General features: G+C 46.8%; 1 protein-coding gene across 1 annotated transcript in view; it reads right to left on the reverse strand.

The window, feature by feature from the left end:
* Positions 1-613: 613 nt before the first annotated feature.
* Cdcp1 (CUB domain containing protein 1) overlaps positions 614-14,627 on the reverse strand; it is a 42,282-nt gene continuing 28,268 nt past the window's right edge. The window contains exons 4-9 of the mRNA XM_028890484.2: positions 13,668-14,036; positions 12,228-12,449; positions 9,831-10,211; positions 7,361-7,726; positions 5,236-5,320; positions 614-1,515 (exon numbers count right to left, since the gene is read on the reverse strand). Coding sequence (XP_028746317.1) covers positions 1,092-1,515; positions 5,236-5,320; positions 7,361-7,726; positions 9,831-10,211; positions 12,228-12,449; positions 13,668-14,036 — 1,847 coding nt within the window. The 3' untranslated portion in view covers positions 614-1,091. The remainder of the gene's footprint in view (positions 1,516-5,235; positions 5,321-7,360; positions 7,727-9,830; positions 10,212-12,227; positions 12,450-13,667; positions 14,037-14,627) is intronic.

The following is a 14,627-nucleotide window of genomic DNA, read 5'->3' on the forward strand; positions in this document are numbered from 1 at the left end:
GATCCGCCTGGCCCTGCCTCCCAAGTGCTGGGATTAAAGGCATGTGCCACCGCTGCTGGCAGTTGGGATTCTGCTGTGATCCAGCTGCATGACCTCGGCTCAGGAGTTGGGCAGGGGGGCTTGTCTTGCATCGCGCTGGTCAGTGCATATGTGGTGTAGCTCTGTAGGCCCACCTGTGCATGTTCATCAGGAACCCTTGAAGGCTACACACAGACCCCATCCTCTTTCTGTTCTGCTCCCCCCTCACCATCTTTCTCTCTGCCCTCCACACGTGCTCTTTCCCAGGCCTGGTTCTTCTCCCCCTCCCCCTTTCCTAATAAAGCTTTCTGCTACCAGGTAGCGTGGCCGTGGCTCCTGACCTTTTTGAGTGGTAAGTGCCGTTTATCATTTATTTCGCCGGCCATTTATGTTCTTAAAAGAGGGTCTTATATAGATCAGAAGGGCCTCCAACTTACTACACACTTGATGATGACCTTGAAATTCTGGTCCTCCTGCCTCCACCTCCCTAGTGATAGGATTACAGGTATGCACCATCATGTCTGGTTTTAGGCTGTGCTGAGAATGGAACCCAGAGCTTTGTGCATGTTAGGCCAGTACTCTACCAACTGAGCTATACAACCAGCTCCACATTCAACTTTTTAAAACATAAAGGGCCACTAAATAAATACTACTACTATTACTACTACTAATAAAAAAGCATATTGTCATTTTCATCCAGAGGACTCCAGTGAGAGCAGAGACCTCAAGCAGAGCTCCTGGGAATCCGTTAAGTCTCTGCTTATTATTGAGAATCCAGGGCTCATTGTGGTACTGTCCGGGTGGACCATGTCTCTCTTCTGACACCGTGGCCAGCCCCAACACAACCTGAGTTCAGGAAGACCTGAGCTGTTAGGATGACATCCCCAACAGAAGCCACGATTTGCTCCTCACTGGAAGGAGTCCACCAGGAAATCAGGATTTGGTGGCACTTTGCAAAACCTACTGTTTCTTCTATTTGATTGCTCTCCCATCTGACTTCTATTTAGGACAGTTTTTCGTGTCTCAATGCCTGGAGTCAGGCATCTCAGCAAAGTCTTTGGAATGGGGCCAAATTATTCTTCCGTCTCCACTGGTCCCTGGGTGTTGAGTAAGGGGATGTCTGTCTCCCTGACACCTACCTCCCCCTTGTTGGGGTGTGAAAAAGTGTAGGGTTCACTCTCAGATTCAGGAGAGCTACTAGGAGCTGGCTCATCTGCAGTGAACTTTGCAGTCGGGGTCCTGGAGAATATAGGGGGTGGGGAGGGGGGGCAGTCCCCCATGGGGCCCTGGAAGGGCCGGTAGGTGTCCACCTCCGGCTGGATGAAGGATCCACCAGAGTCCTGCAGCAAGTGCCCATATACCATGGTATCGTCGATGACTGCATACACATGAGAGTCATTGTCCTTTCGTCTTTTCTGGAACTTTTGAGTCTGGGGCACTTGGGTATTGACATTGCCATTGTAGATACCCACAGCAGGGCCCTTGTTGACCTTCTTCCTGTTTGCAGAGAGTGACAACAACAGAATGAGAAAACTGTGTCAGATGAGTGACACATAGGACTCCGTGGGGTTCTAACCTTATCTCACCTGAGTCCTTGAAGCCTACTAGCATTTGAAACTGGAACTGTCCCAGGGACTACTCAGAAGCAGCCTTTGTCTCAGGTTTCCAAGGTGGAAATTGAAGGATCATAAATGGAAGAGGTGGTTTAAGTGAGTTTGTTTTGACTCTGATAGACTTCAGGGGAACCAACAATGGAGATACCTTGTAATTCCTCCCCTTCTTCTTCCCAGTAATAGGGATGCACAAGCCTTTCTAAACCACATTAGCTCAGCATGACCAGGCCAATCTTCTAGAACATACAGTACTACCCTCCCTGTACTGATGCTGCTGCTTCTGTTGCACAGAGCAAAGCTAATTAGCTAATTCCAGTTAATATCCAAGACTCGGGAGGAGAGAAGGGCACAAACTAGCTAATTTTCTGCTAGAGTTGAGGTCGGAACAGCTCATCCTTAGCTGAGTGGCTCTGTCCCTGTCCTATCAACAGCAACCACCAGGGAAAAAGCTAAAGTGCAGACAAAATCCACGATTCGGTGAACCATTAACTCGGGGTCTGTGGTGCTCTCTGGTCTTCAGATGTGGACAGTTGTTGGCATGTCTGCCCTGGGCACACAGCTTTGCCTTCAGTGAACAAAGCAGCAGGGATTTAGACAATAGCTGACTCCAGGAGGCGTCAGTCCAATTAGCAAAATGGGCTGCAGAATGCAAAGGCTGGCAGCTCACTAATCCTAGACTGCACTTCTGTGAGGTAAAAGGCCATCTGGTGTTGACCTGCGGCTCCCCAGGCTCTTGCATGAGGCCTTCAACAGATGTCCCTCCCTCATGTTCTCACAGTGCCTGGCTTTTCCCTCTACTCATGGATAGTAGAAAACACTGTCCCTGTTTTTTTCCCCCAGAACATTACCTGGGTCCTAGTGCCAAGGAAACCCTCTGAAAACACCTACAGCAGGAACAAGTTCAGTGCTACTCACTCCCCTTGTCCTTGCAGACCCTGCCCTCCTGCCTCCACTACACATACAATTTAGGGGCTTCACACAAGCGCATCAGACAGCAGCCTCATGCAGTTGAAGACCATAGGAAGACTTCCTGTGCTGGCAAGCATCAGGTCAATCTGGAACAGTTTGGAGAAGGAAGCATGATGGCTGGACTCTTGCTCTTAGCCAAATCCCTCTGCTGTGGGATGTCTTTCTGTATGCTGTGCTTATGTGTTGCTCTGATTGGTTAATAAATGAGCTGCTTTGGCCTGTGGCAAGGCAGCTTAGTGGCAGGTGGGAAATCCAAAGAGAGAGACAGAAAAGAGAAAGGCGGAGTGAGGGAGACACCAGATGCCATCCTAGGAACAACATGTAATGGGATGCAGGTAAAGCCGCGGAACACGTGGCAATATAGATTAATAGTTATGGGATCACTTGGGAGGCAGAGCCAGGTGGATCTCTGTGAGTTCGAGGCCAGCCTGGTCTACAAAGAGAGTTCCAGGAAAGGCACAAAACTACACAGAGAAGCCCTGTCTCGAAAAAACCAAAAAAAAAAAAAGTTATGGGTTGAGTTAAACTATAAGAGCTAGTGAGCAAGAGGCCCGCCATAGGCCATACAGTTAACAATTAATATTAGGCCTCTGAATGATTATTTTATAAGCAACTGAGGGACCTTGGGCTGGGCGGGACTGGAGGAACATGGGACTGTGGGGCAGGCAGGACCTGAGAAAACTTATGGCTACATTCCTCCTCTCCATAAGGCATCCGGGGAGTCAGTGTTAAACAAATGTGTCCCAACTGAGCAGGACATGCTGTGTACCCCAGACAAGAAAGCATCCTCCTTTCCTATGTAGTAATGTGTACTTCACAGGAAAAGGCTTCATGGACCAGGAAGGAGCTCATCATTCCTTAACAGTTGGACATTTCTAAGACAGTCAGTCCCACTGCACATCAGGAATTTGCTCAGAGCCATAGTGAATTGAAAGAAAAGTTTGGGGACCGAGGGGATAGTTGGTAAAGTGTCTGTGGTGCAAGCATGAAGACCTACGTCAGACCTCCAGCAACCATGTAAAAAGCTGGGTTTGGTGGCATGCATCCGTAATCCCAGGGGTGGGGAGGAGGAGACAGGCAGGCTCCATGCTGAGCAAGCCTGTTGAGTGATGAGTTTGATCCCAGGACTCACATGGTGAAAAGAGAGAACCAATTCTCACACACTGTCCTCTGGCCACCAAACATGGGTTGTGTCATGTGCCCATGAGCATGCACACACACACACACACACACACACACACACACACACACACACAAATAATAAAATGTAATAAAAATTATAAGAAATTTTTGTAAAATTGATTTTGAGGAATGACACCTGATATTCTCCTCTGGCCTCCAGAACATGCGTGTGTACCACACATACCTGCACACTCACACTCACTCACAAAAGTTTTTTTTTTCCTGGGGCTTATACAGGGACACTTGGCTCAGCCTGGGAGGAGGGGACTGGACCTGCCTGGACTGAATCTACCAGGTTGAACTCAATCCTTGGGGGAGTCTTTGCCCTGGAGGAGATGGGAATGGGGGGAAGGTGGGGGTGGGAGGGGGAGAACAAGGGAATCCGTGGCTGATATGTAAAATTAAATTTAATAAATAAATTTAAAAAATGAAAAAAAAAGTTTTTTTTTTCTAGAAGGTTCAAATCATGATAAAGTAAATGGAGATCTCTGATCTTCAGACGTAAGAGAATTGATGAAGTCTGATGTCAAATTGGACTTATTTAAAAAGTCATTTACCTTTCAAGCATCGGAAGCTGCAACGGAAGCTGTTTCCTCTTAACTCTAGGGCTACCTTTTGGCACTGGTCTTCAGCCCCCAGATAAGCACAAAACAGATAGCTTAAGAAACTACAGGAGAACAAACTAGGGCAAGAGGTTTGTTTTTTCTCCAAGTAGCAGAGGGTAGTGGGTCCCGCTAAGATCATTCCTGCTACCATCAGCTTAATGAGCAGACACAGGGGACTTAGTACTATGACCAGGACGTCACAGAGTGTGTGTGTGTGTGTGTGTGTGTGTGTGTGTGTGTGTGTGTGTTTTATTCCCCCAGATATGCCTCCCCACCCTCTGAAACCATAATTCACCCTTGGTAAGAATATTTAACATTGATCTTTTCGGGAACTGGGAAGCAAAAACCCCAATATCATTAACATGAATAAGATGGGTGTGGTGACACATGCCTATAATCTTAGTGCTCAAGGAGCTAGAAGAGAACCAGGAATTCAAGGCCAGGGATATATAAGACCCTGTATCCATCCACCCACCCATCCATCCACCCATCCATCCACCCATCCACCCACCCATCCACCCACCCATCCATCCACCCATCCATCCACCCATCCATCCATCCATCCATCTATCCATCCATCCATCCATCCATCATCCATCATCTATCCATCCATCATCCATCCATCATTATCTATCCATCCATCCATTATCCATCTACCATCTATCCATCCATCAATCATCCATCCATCCATCTTCCATTCATGCATCCATCCATCCATCCATTCATCATCCATCCATCAACTCATCCATCCATCCATCCATCCATCCATCCATCCATCCATCCAGTCAGTGTGTGTGATCCAAGGAGGCATCAAATCAGCCAAAGCCAGCTATAGAGATTTCACCTACTTCTTTTTCACAAAGCAGATGATGAGTCCCAGGGCAAACAGCAACAGGGCTCCACCTCCTACTGCACCAATGATAACAGCCAAATCTGTGAGCAGAGACAGAAACACAGAGGAAGAGAGAAGAGGGTTGGCATAAGGAAGAACTTGCTAAGTCTCCAGCTCCCAGATTCTTCCCTTCTGAGCAGAGAGGCTAGAAACTGAAGATGATTGGGTCCTTTCTGAGCCTGATCTTTTTTGGGGGTGGTGGTGGTTTTGAGATATGGTTTCTCTGTGTAGCCCTGGCTGTCCTGGAACCCCCACTGTAGATGGCGCTGGCCTCAAACTCACAGAGATCTGCTTGCCTCTGCCTGCTGAGTGCTGGGATTAAAGTCATGCACCACTACTGCTTGGCCAGAATCATTTTTTTTTTTTTCTCTCTTTGAGACAGGGTTTCTCTGTAAACTCACTCTGTGGACCAGGCTGGCTTCAAACTCACATAGATCAGCTTGCTTCTGCCTCCTGAGTTCTGGGATTAAAGGTGCTGAGATTGATCTTTAAGGGAACTGTCAGCTAGTATGTTCTCTATGAGAGGAAACCAGCCAGTGTACAAAACATCTCATGCAGAGTCTCCAAGGGTATAAAACTCAACTGAGCCAAGAGGGAAAACTAAAGCTCTAGATGCATGTCTCCAGTTGAACTATTCCATTTGAGCTGTTTGGTGCATGCATATGAACCACTGTGTTGTCTGAATTTCTGACTCAACTGTTTGTTATGAGCAAACAAAATAGTTACTGTCTAAGCCAGTGGCTCTCAACCCTCTTAATGCTGCAACCCTTTACAATTCCTCATGTTGGGGTGACTCCCAACCATAAAATTATTTTCATTGCTACTTTATATCTGTAATTTTGATTTTTTTTTTTTTTTTTTGGGTTTTTCAAGACAGGGTTTCTCTGTGTAGCTTTGTGCCTTTCCTGAAACTGTAATTTTGCTACTACATGAATCATAATGTAAATATCTGATATGCAGGATATCTAACACGTGATCCCTGTGGGGGTTGCAACCCACAGATTGAGAACCACTAGCCTAAGCCAGAGTTGTTTGTATGTAGATACATGAAACAGATATGTTTGTAGGGGATCACCTACTTTCCACCTATTGGCTACTCCTGGCTTCCACCAGGTGTGTTCCCGGTAACCAGGCTGTCTTAGAGAAGGAAGAGCAGAGGGGAGAGCACGGACTCAAATGTCAGGAGTGAAGGACAAGGTCATTTCATCCAAGTTGTCCTTTCCCATACTGCACAATGGAAAAAGAGCACCGATCTGAAAAGGAACTCCACACCAGACAGGGATTTAGGATTCCTTGCTTGCTCACCAAGAAACAAGGGTAAGATTCAGAGGACACAGAAAAAGTGACAGAAAAGGAAAGTAGGAAAGGAAGAAAGCCCAAGTGGTAACCTCAGACCTGGAGTTCTCAGTAGTGGCTTCTGGTGAGTTCTCTCTCTCTCTCTCTCTCTCTCTCTCTCTCTCTCTCTCTCTCTCCTTCTCCCTCCCTCCTTCTCTCCCTCCCTCTCCCTCCTTTTCAGGTCCTCATGTTTTAATCTTCATTATTGAATCCCTATGATTCTTCTTTTTCCTTCACTCTACAGGTGAAAATCATAGGAGTGAAGTGAATTCTATATATCATGGAGTCAAGAAAGAAGACTCGTAGCAAACTGACAAAAAGGATCCAGGTGAGTCAAAAGAATGTGGCAGAAGGGGTGGTGTGCATGTTCCTTCTATGCTTCCTTTGGTGTCTTGTGCCTTTCTCAACAGGACCAGCTATGCAGTAGATAGTCAAGAAAGCTCAGTTGTCTCAGATGATTTTGGTGGGGACTTTTGTTAATAACAGTATATAGCCAGGATCAGCAAAGTCTCATAACCAACCTGTACTGCCTGCAGATCAATGAGTGAGCCTGATAAGCCCAGCTCAGAACACACTTGCTCAGTCAATGTGTGAACAACAATAATAAATGCTATACCATAGCTGACTGATATACTAGTAGCCAGGACTCAATCTGTTTTTTTACTTGCCTCCAAACTTGCTCCCTGCCCCTCAAATGCCAATTTTCTTTCCTTCACCATCTCTGGGAGACTCTGAAAAGTCCTTACCCATAGTCCTTGGGGTGAGAGTCACCCAGAAGAGCAGATCTAGCTGCCTGCCATTCATGGGGCTGCAGTTGGAGATGTTAACCCAGAAGCTGTGATGATGGAAACTTGGCTTAGGCAGCACTTCCTCTTCTAGGCTGAAGATCTCCTCCGCCCGGGTCTGCTGCTCCTGGATGATCATGTATGCTCGCCCTGACTGGCAGACCACCCCAGAACGCTCTTTGAAGAAGGTCAGACAAGCCACTTGGTTGCTAGGCACACTGATGTTCCACGACACTGAGGAGAGGGCAGGCAGGCCATGGTCCCAGTTGGGGGTCCTTAGGTAGACCTTGTTTTTTGTGTCCGGGGTCACTGTGAAAATGCCTTCCTCTGTAGAAAAGGGTAGAGATTCAGACAAATGTTTGACTCAACAAAATGGAAAAAAAGGGGGACAATGTGGGGAATGCTTAACAGCCTATCCCAGCCCCATCCAACAGAACTTTCTGCCATAAATGGACATGTTTTTCGTTATGACTATTCAGTAGGCAGCTATTATTCACGTGCCTCTCTTGAGCACTTACTATGTGCCCAGTGTGACCAAGTGGCATAATCAGCATCTGAACTTTCTCCCATGTCAGTGTACTACAGGCTCAGTCATCAGTCCACAACACTACTGGGAGGTGATAGAAACTGTAAGGCATGCGCTACCACACCTGGCTTGGTGGTGGGACTTTTAAGGGGAGACATCAAATAGAAGGAAGTTAGGTCATGGTGGTGGAACCTTTAAGAGAGGAGGTCAAGTAGAAGGAAATTAGGTCCCTGGGGACACACCCTTAAAGGGGCTGTTGGGAATCTGTCCTTCACTCTCTTTTTACTTTCTGATGGCCATGAGGTGAGGAACTTCTCCCATTACACATTCCTACTGTGATGTACTGCTCTAACACAGATCCCAAAGTACCTGGTCCTACCAAGGATGGCCTTCAGTCTTAAACTATGAGCCAAAACAAACCCTTCCCGAATATAAGTTCATCATCTCACAGCAATGGAGAGCCAGGACAACAGAGACTCATATTTTTCATTTATTTAATATTGATTTTGGTTTACGTAATCACATGTGGTTATTGCACTGGTCAGTGAAAGACACATCTGTTAGACTAGGTGCCCAGGTTCTTTTCAAACAAACAAACAAACAAACAAACAAACAAACATCAGAACAGTTTGCCAAATGAGTGTTCTCAGTTTCCTTTCAGAAATGTTCCCAGTTCCCAACAAGGCAATCCCCCTACCCCACTCTGCCGTGGGAGTGGCATATATCTGTTTCTGCCTCAGAGAACAAAAAAGCTTAAGGTTTGGGAAGAAATCTAGAATTGCAAGGTTGAAAGAGCTTCCAACATGCCCACTGGTCCGCTGTGTGCTCCAGGTGAGATAAGACCCTACATTCTGTCCTGATGAAAATGACCCTGATTTTCAGACTTCCCAAAGGGGATTCCCTGGTAACCTTGGAAATGGCAGGCAGCCTGGGTTGACCTTATTCTATCTCCAAAGATCCATTTCTTTCCCACTATGCCACTGAAAGTCAACCTCAAATAAAAGTCTCAGCCAATTTTAAAATGACCTCTAATTCAACATAACCATTCTTTGAGCAACACACAATGGTGACTGTGACTTTTGCAATCAATTGCATACAGGTCACTCCAGAGCCACTTAGACCTCATTCTCTACCTCAGAGCACGGTAGACCTTGACCTCGCCTTTGCTGTGTGGAAGAACAGGACCCTTGTACTGCCACGTCCTCCCCAGTAATTCCTTTCTGTGCTCTCCATGGTACGTTCTTAACTGTAAAAGCGGAATCATAACAACCCAGGGCTGGGGAATTTCTCATTTCCCTCTGTCAGCTTCCAAAAAAAGACTAGAACCTGATTCTTTGCCTTGTTGCCTACCAGCCATTGCATCCCACTGTCAGAAACATTTTTTTTTTTTTTCAATTTCTAAGCTCTGGAATTTCCATGGGAGATTGATAAAAAGTCATTAGGACCCAATGTTCTGCAGCCTTCCGGTGTGAGGAACCACTGCAATAATCCCTTCTCTCTAAATTGGCAACTTTGCATGGTTTTAATGTGAAAAGTCCCCCGTAGGGCATGTGTTTGAAAGCTTGTTGTCTCCTGAGTGACGCTGTTCAGAAAGTCATAGAACCACAGGAAATAGAGACTTGCTGGAGGAACTGGGTCATTTGGGCCCTTAGGTCTTATAGCCCCACTTCCTGTCCACTCTCTGCTTCTTAAGTGCAGACACGAGGCTCGCACTGCTATGATTTCCTCACTGTGATGGACTGTTCCGGTAAGCTGTGAGCCAAAATAAGCCTTCCTTAAGCTTCTCTTCTTATGTATTTGGTCATGCAACAGAAAGTAACTAATATAGCATAAAACAAGATGCACTGAATATCTAACAAGAACAGCTAAGAGGGTCTAGCAGTGGGTGAGCAAGGGACCACATACCTTTGAAATACGGTATGAAGGACACTGTCAGGCCTTGCCTGGAGACCTCTTGTTGGAAGCTGGGGGCATATGTTCGAAGTGTCACAGAGCTGTTTTGCTTCACCTGGATCTTCTCAATAGAGCCTCCTGGACAGAAGGAGCCAAAGTACAGGCCCTGGCCAGGCGTGGTGCTGGCCATGAGGTAGCCGAAGCTGGTGTTGCAGGCCCTCTCACGTGTGTGCTGCTGTAGCTTCTGGCCTGGTACCAGCATAAGGCTGAGCTTGTCCTTGGGCACCAGCAGCTTCCAGGAGAAGTCGTGCAGCTGCACAGGCAGCTGGAGGATGTCTCTGGGCACCTGCAGGTGGAAGGACTTCCCGTAGCAGTAGCGGTGGTCCAGGCAGCCTGGAAGAGAGAGCTGGTAGTAATCATATGCAGGGAGGGGGGTAGGGAGCATGGAGTGTACCCTCTTTGGCACACAGGCTGGCCTGAGGCCAGAATCTGAAGCTGCCTGCTTTCCTTTCTACTTGTGACTCTTCACTAGCTTTCCTGTCCACTCTCCTCTTCTTGTCTATCAACCTTGCAGCCAAGCTCCTGTGAGTACTCAGGACAGAAACATTCTCTTCTTACTTGTATCTTCCTTTGGGATGCTACGACACAAATCTCTACCCCAACATGTTCCCACACTTCATTGTCAGGTTAGAGCTGTGAGTGACATCATGGCCATCTCGGCTTGCATTGTGCCCCATCACTTCTAATTGGGTGGCTTCATTCGAATTTAGCTCCTGTGACCCTCATGGATTCTCAGCTTTGTGTCAGAGATCATGGCGTCTCAGCAGGAGGTGACTGAGTTTTCTTTTTTTTCTTTGAGATAGGGTCTCTTTGTGTAGCCCTGGCTGTCCTGAAACTCTATGTAGACCAGGCTGGGCTCACAAAGGGCTGTGATTAAAGGGATACAATACTAAATCTGGTACAGGTTTTTTTTTTGTTTTTTTTTTTAAAGACAGGGTCTCATATAGATAGGCTGACCTGGAATTCTATGTAGCCAAAAAGGACCTTGAACTTCTGATCCTCCTACCTTCATTTGTCAAGTACTGAGAATACAAGGGTGTGAGCATAGTTCAAGCGCTGCTGGGGATAACTGAGGGCTTTGCAAATGCTAGGATATGACTGTACCAGCTGAACTTCATATCCAATCTTGAGTATGAGTTTTGCTGCATTTGTTAAAAGACTCACAAGTCACAGAAGGAGTCAGGCTAAGTCCATTTTGTTTGTTTTGTAATATAGGCTCTCATTTTTCCAAAGCTGAGTTTGAACTTGCATAGTCAAAGAGCAGTTGGTCTATGTTGTGTAAGGAATTAAAGCCAGGACCTAATGCACTCATTAGATGATATGCACTCATTAGAATGATATGCAATCATTCTACCAACTAAATTACATCTTCATGTTCCAGGAGGCTAAATTCTTGACTGAAAAAGAGGCAGGAAGTAGGTAAGTGGAGACATAGGGATGGGGCAGCTGAGCAAAGGAGAGGACTTCCCCAGGAAGAGGCTGGCAGGTTGGGCAGAGACAAGCAGGGACACTAGCCTGCTGTGACCTTCTGAGGGATGAATGGTCAGCAGACATTGGTCCTAACAAGGCCTGTCGACAATTGCTGCTTCTCTCTCTTGTTCCTGTTCACCTGGCCTCAGTGGTCATTTCAGACTATACCCTTTACAACCCATCTACTAAGCTCAACTAAGATAGGAAAGATGGGGCTGGAGAGATGGCTCAGAGGTTAAGAGCACTGACTGCTCTTCCAGAGGTCCTGAGTTCAATTCCCAGCAACCACATGGTGGCTCACAATCATCTGTAACGAGATCTGGTGCCCTCTTCTGGTCTGCAGTCATACATGCTGTATACATGATAAATAAATAAATCTTAAAAAAAAAAAAAAAAAAAGAGGAAAGATGAGGCCGGGTGAGGTGGCGCACACCTTTAATCTCAGCACTCAGGAGGCAGAGGCAGGCGGATCTCTGTGAGTTCGAGGCCAGCCTGGTCTACAAAGTGAGTTCCAAGACAGCCAGGGCTGTCACACAGAAAAAGCCTGTCTCTAATCCCTATCCCAACCCCCATCAGAAACCAAAAAGGACAGGAAAGATGGCTCAGTGGGTAAGGCACCTGCCACCACACCAGACAAACCAGACAAAGTTTGATCCCTGGAACCTACATGGCAGAAGGAGAAAACTGACTCCCATAAGTTGTCCTCTGACTCCTGCACACACACACACACACACACACACACACACACACACACACACACACAAACATTGAACACTGAATTTTTTTCTTTTTAAAGAATCTGAGGCAGGGGATGAGAGAACCTCTATATAGCCTGGACTTCTGGGTAAAATATGGTCAGGGATTTTGGGAAGGACATACTTAGGGTTTTCTCCACATTCACCCACAGGCGTGTCAAGTCATCGCACAGGAAGGAAATCTTGTGTTTGGAGCCAGCTGTCAGGGTGACATTGGTACTACAGGTCCGAGACTCTAGACACACAAAGCACCCAGGAACAAACCTGCGGCCATGTTTGACTGGCCGTGGCTCTATGGTGAGCGACATGGTTCGCTCTTGACTCAGGTCCACCATGTAGGTTTTATCTGAAATCACAAAGAGACAAGGTGTGAGGCATGGATAGGCAGCTACCAAGTGAGGTGCCAAAGTGACAAGTCACCTGTTGGGATGAGCTTATTCAGATGAACACACACACACACACACACACACACACACACACACACACACACACACACACTTTCTCAGCACTTCCTATGCTATTCTCTTCCTCTGGCAGGTTCTAGGTTCTGTGCTTGCTCTACTGCTGTTAAACTGTAAGACTCAAGGCTAGTTCCACATTCCTCTTAATCTTTTGGTTTGATTAGAATTAACTGTGGGAGCCCGTTCCCAGCAGGTCCGCATAGAGGATGATTAGGACACGGGCCTGAGTGCAGGTGTCTGAGATGGTCTGCACTTGGCTGTGCTGGGGGAGGAGGTCTTTTGCTCCACTCCTTGGCGTCTCTATAAAAACCCTGGGGCCGAGACAGTCAGGGCCCTTTGGAATAGGTTCCAGGCCCTCTCGAGGCTATTCTTTATTTTCTATCTGTTTATCTCCGCAATAAATCCTTCTATCTAATATTTCCTGCTGCTCACACTCAAGAAAACTCTGGGGAGCTATGGGGTTGGTGGGTAAATGGCCCACAATTAACTAAAACTACATAATGTTTGATATGTTTAGCACAGGGTTAAAAATGTAGTGAGTCCAAGGTAAGAGGATGTTCAGCCAAGAATCATGAGAGTTACTACCCCACTGTTATTGCTGATGATGCTAACTGACATTCTGGCTCCCACTGCAGGGTCAAGACAAGAGGTCTCACAAGGCAACTTTTCAATGTCCTCATTAAAAACAGACTAGCTGGGGCTAGAGAGATGGCCCAGTAATAAGAGCACTTGCTGTTCTTGCAGAGGTTCTGAGTTCCCAGCACCCACATCAGGTGGTTCAGAACTGCTATGAGGGCACCTGGACATACACGGCACACACACACACACACACACACACACACACACACACACACACACACACACACACACACACACATCTTTAAAAAACAACAACAAAAAACAAACCAGCCTAGGATCCTGTGCTTGCTTTTTACTGTGCTAACACTGAAGTGTCTACCAGTGAGCCTGTCTCCATGTCTAGCAACCCACTTCCTGAAACTCCTGCATTGTTCAGAGTCTATGAGTCCTGGTTGCTATACATGCAGAACAGGCAACCACCTCACCCAGGCAACACAGGAGGAGGGAGGGTATGGATTACTCACTGCTTTCATTCTGTGGACGTTGGACCAGAACTTGAAACTGGAGCCGAAGGATCCCTGGGCTCTGGGCATCCTGGTCACAGCCTTGCAGGGAGAGGTTGAAATTCCCAGCCATGTTCCCTGGCTGCTTATCCTCTAGTCTGAACACCTCCGGGTTGGTGGTGGATCCTGGGATGTAGTATTCAACACGCTCCTCCTTCCTCTCACAGTTGGAGACATTGAAATTGAGGAAGGAGACACTGGCCCTTAGGTGTGCAGGGACAACAAACTGCCAGGTCATAAGCTCATCCTCAGGGAAGCCTCCTGGGTAGTTGGCGGACATCAGGGTGGCTGAGCCTTCACCCTCAAATACTGACTCGATGATGCACAGGCCTGTTGAGACAGATCCAAAACAGAAAGAAAGGAGATGTCTACACCTGTCCTCATTGTCCATGGCTAAGGGCAGGATTACTGGGGAAAATGCAGTCCTCAAGAGTGGGGCTGCACGTGATATTCACACTGAGGGTGGGGATTAGGAATGAAGACCTATTAGCAGTGTATGAGCAAATGTTTAATACTGACTGAGTTGGAGAAAAGCCAGTTTGTTCAGTGTACCCATCTCCTTGAGGTTAATATAGTCCCTATGGCTTAATACAGCTCCCAACAGATCTGAATGTGGAGCTGGACTGTGTTCTGACATAATACACACAAACATATCATCGAGAGCACTAGGCCATAGCAGAATCACAAGGAAGTGATTAGCTTTGGGCTTTTCATTACCTTTTCCTCTTCTAAGATTATTCACTCAGCTAAAGTTTCTATAATCCTATTTTTTCGTAATGTTGAGCTGTTGAACTCCCACTCCTTCAAGATTTACTTGACCCTAGGGCAGCATGGGTGAGCAAATGGGCACAACAGTGACACACTGACATGCCTGGAGAAGACAGAAGTCAGGGTGACAAACAGATGTGCTCCATGACAGTG

The sequence above is a fragment of the Peromyscus leucopus genome, chromosome 7, assembly GCF_004664715.2.
Source record: "Peromyscus leucopus breed LL Stock chromosome 7, UCI_PerLeu_2.1, whole genome shotgun sequence".
Classification (NCBI taxonomy): Eukaryota; Metazoa; Chordata; class Mammalia; order Rodentia; family Cricetidae; genus Peromyscus; species Peromyscus leucopus.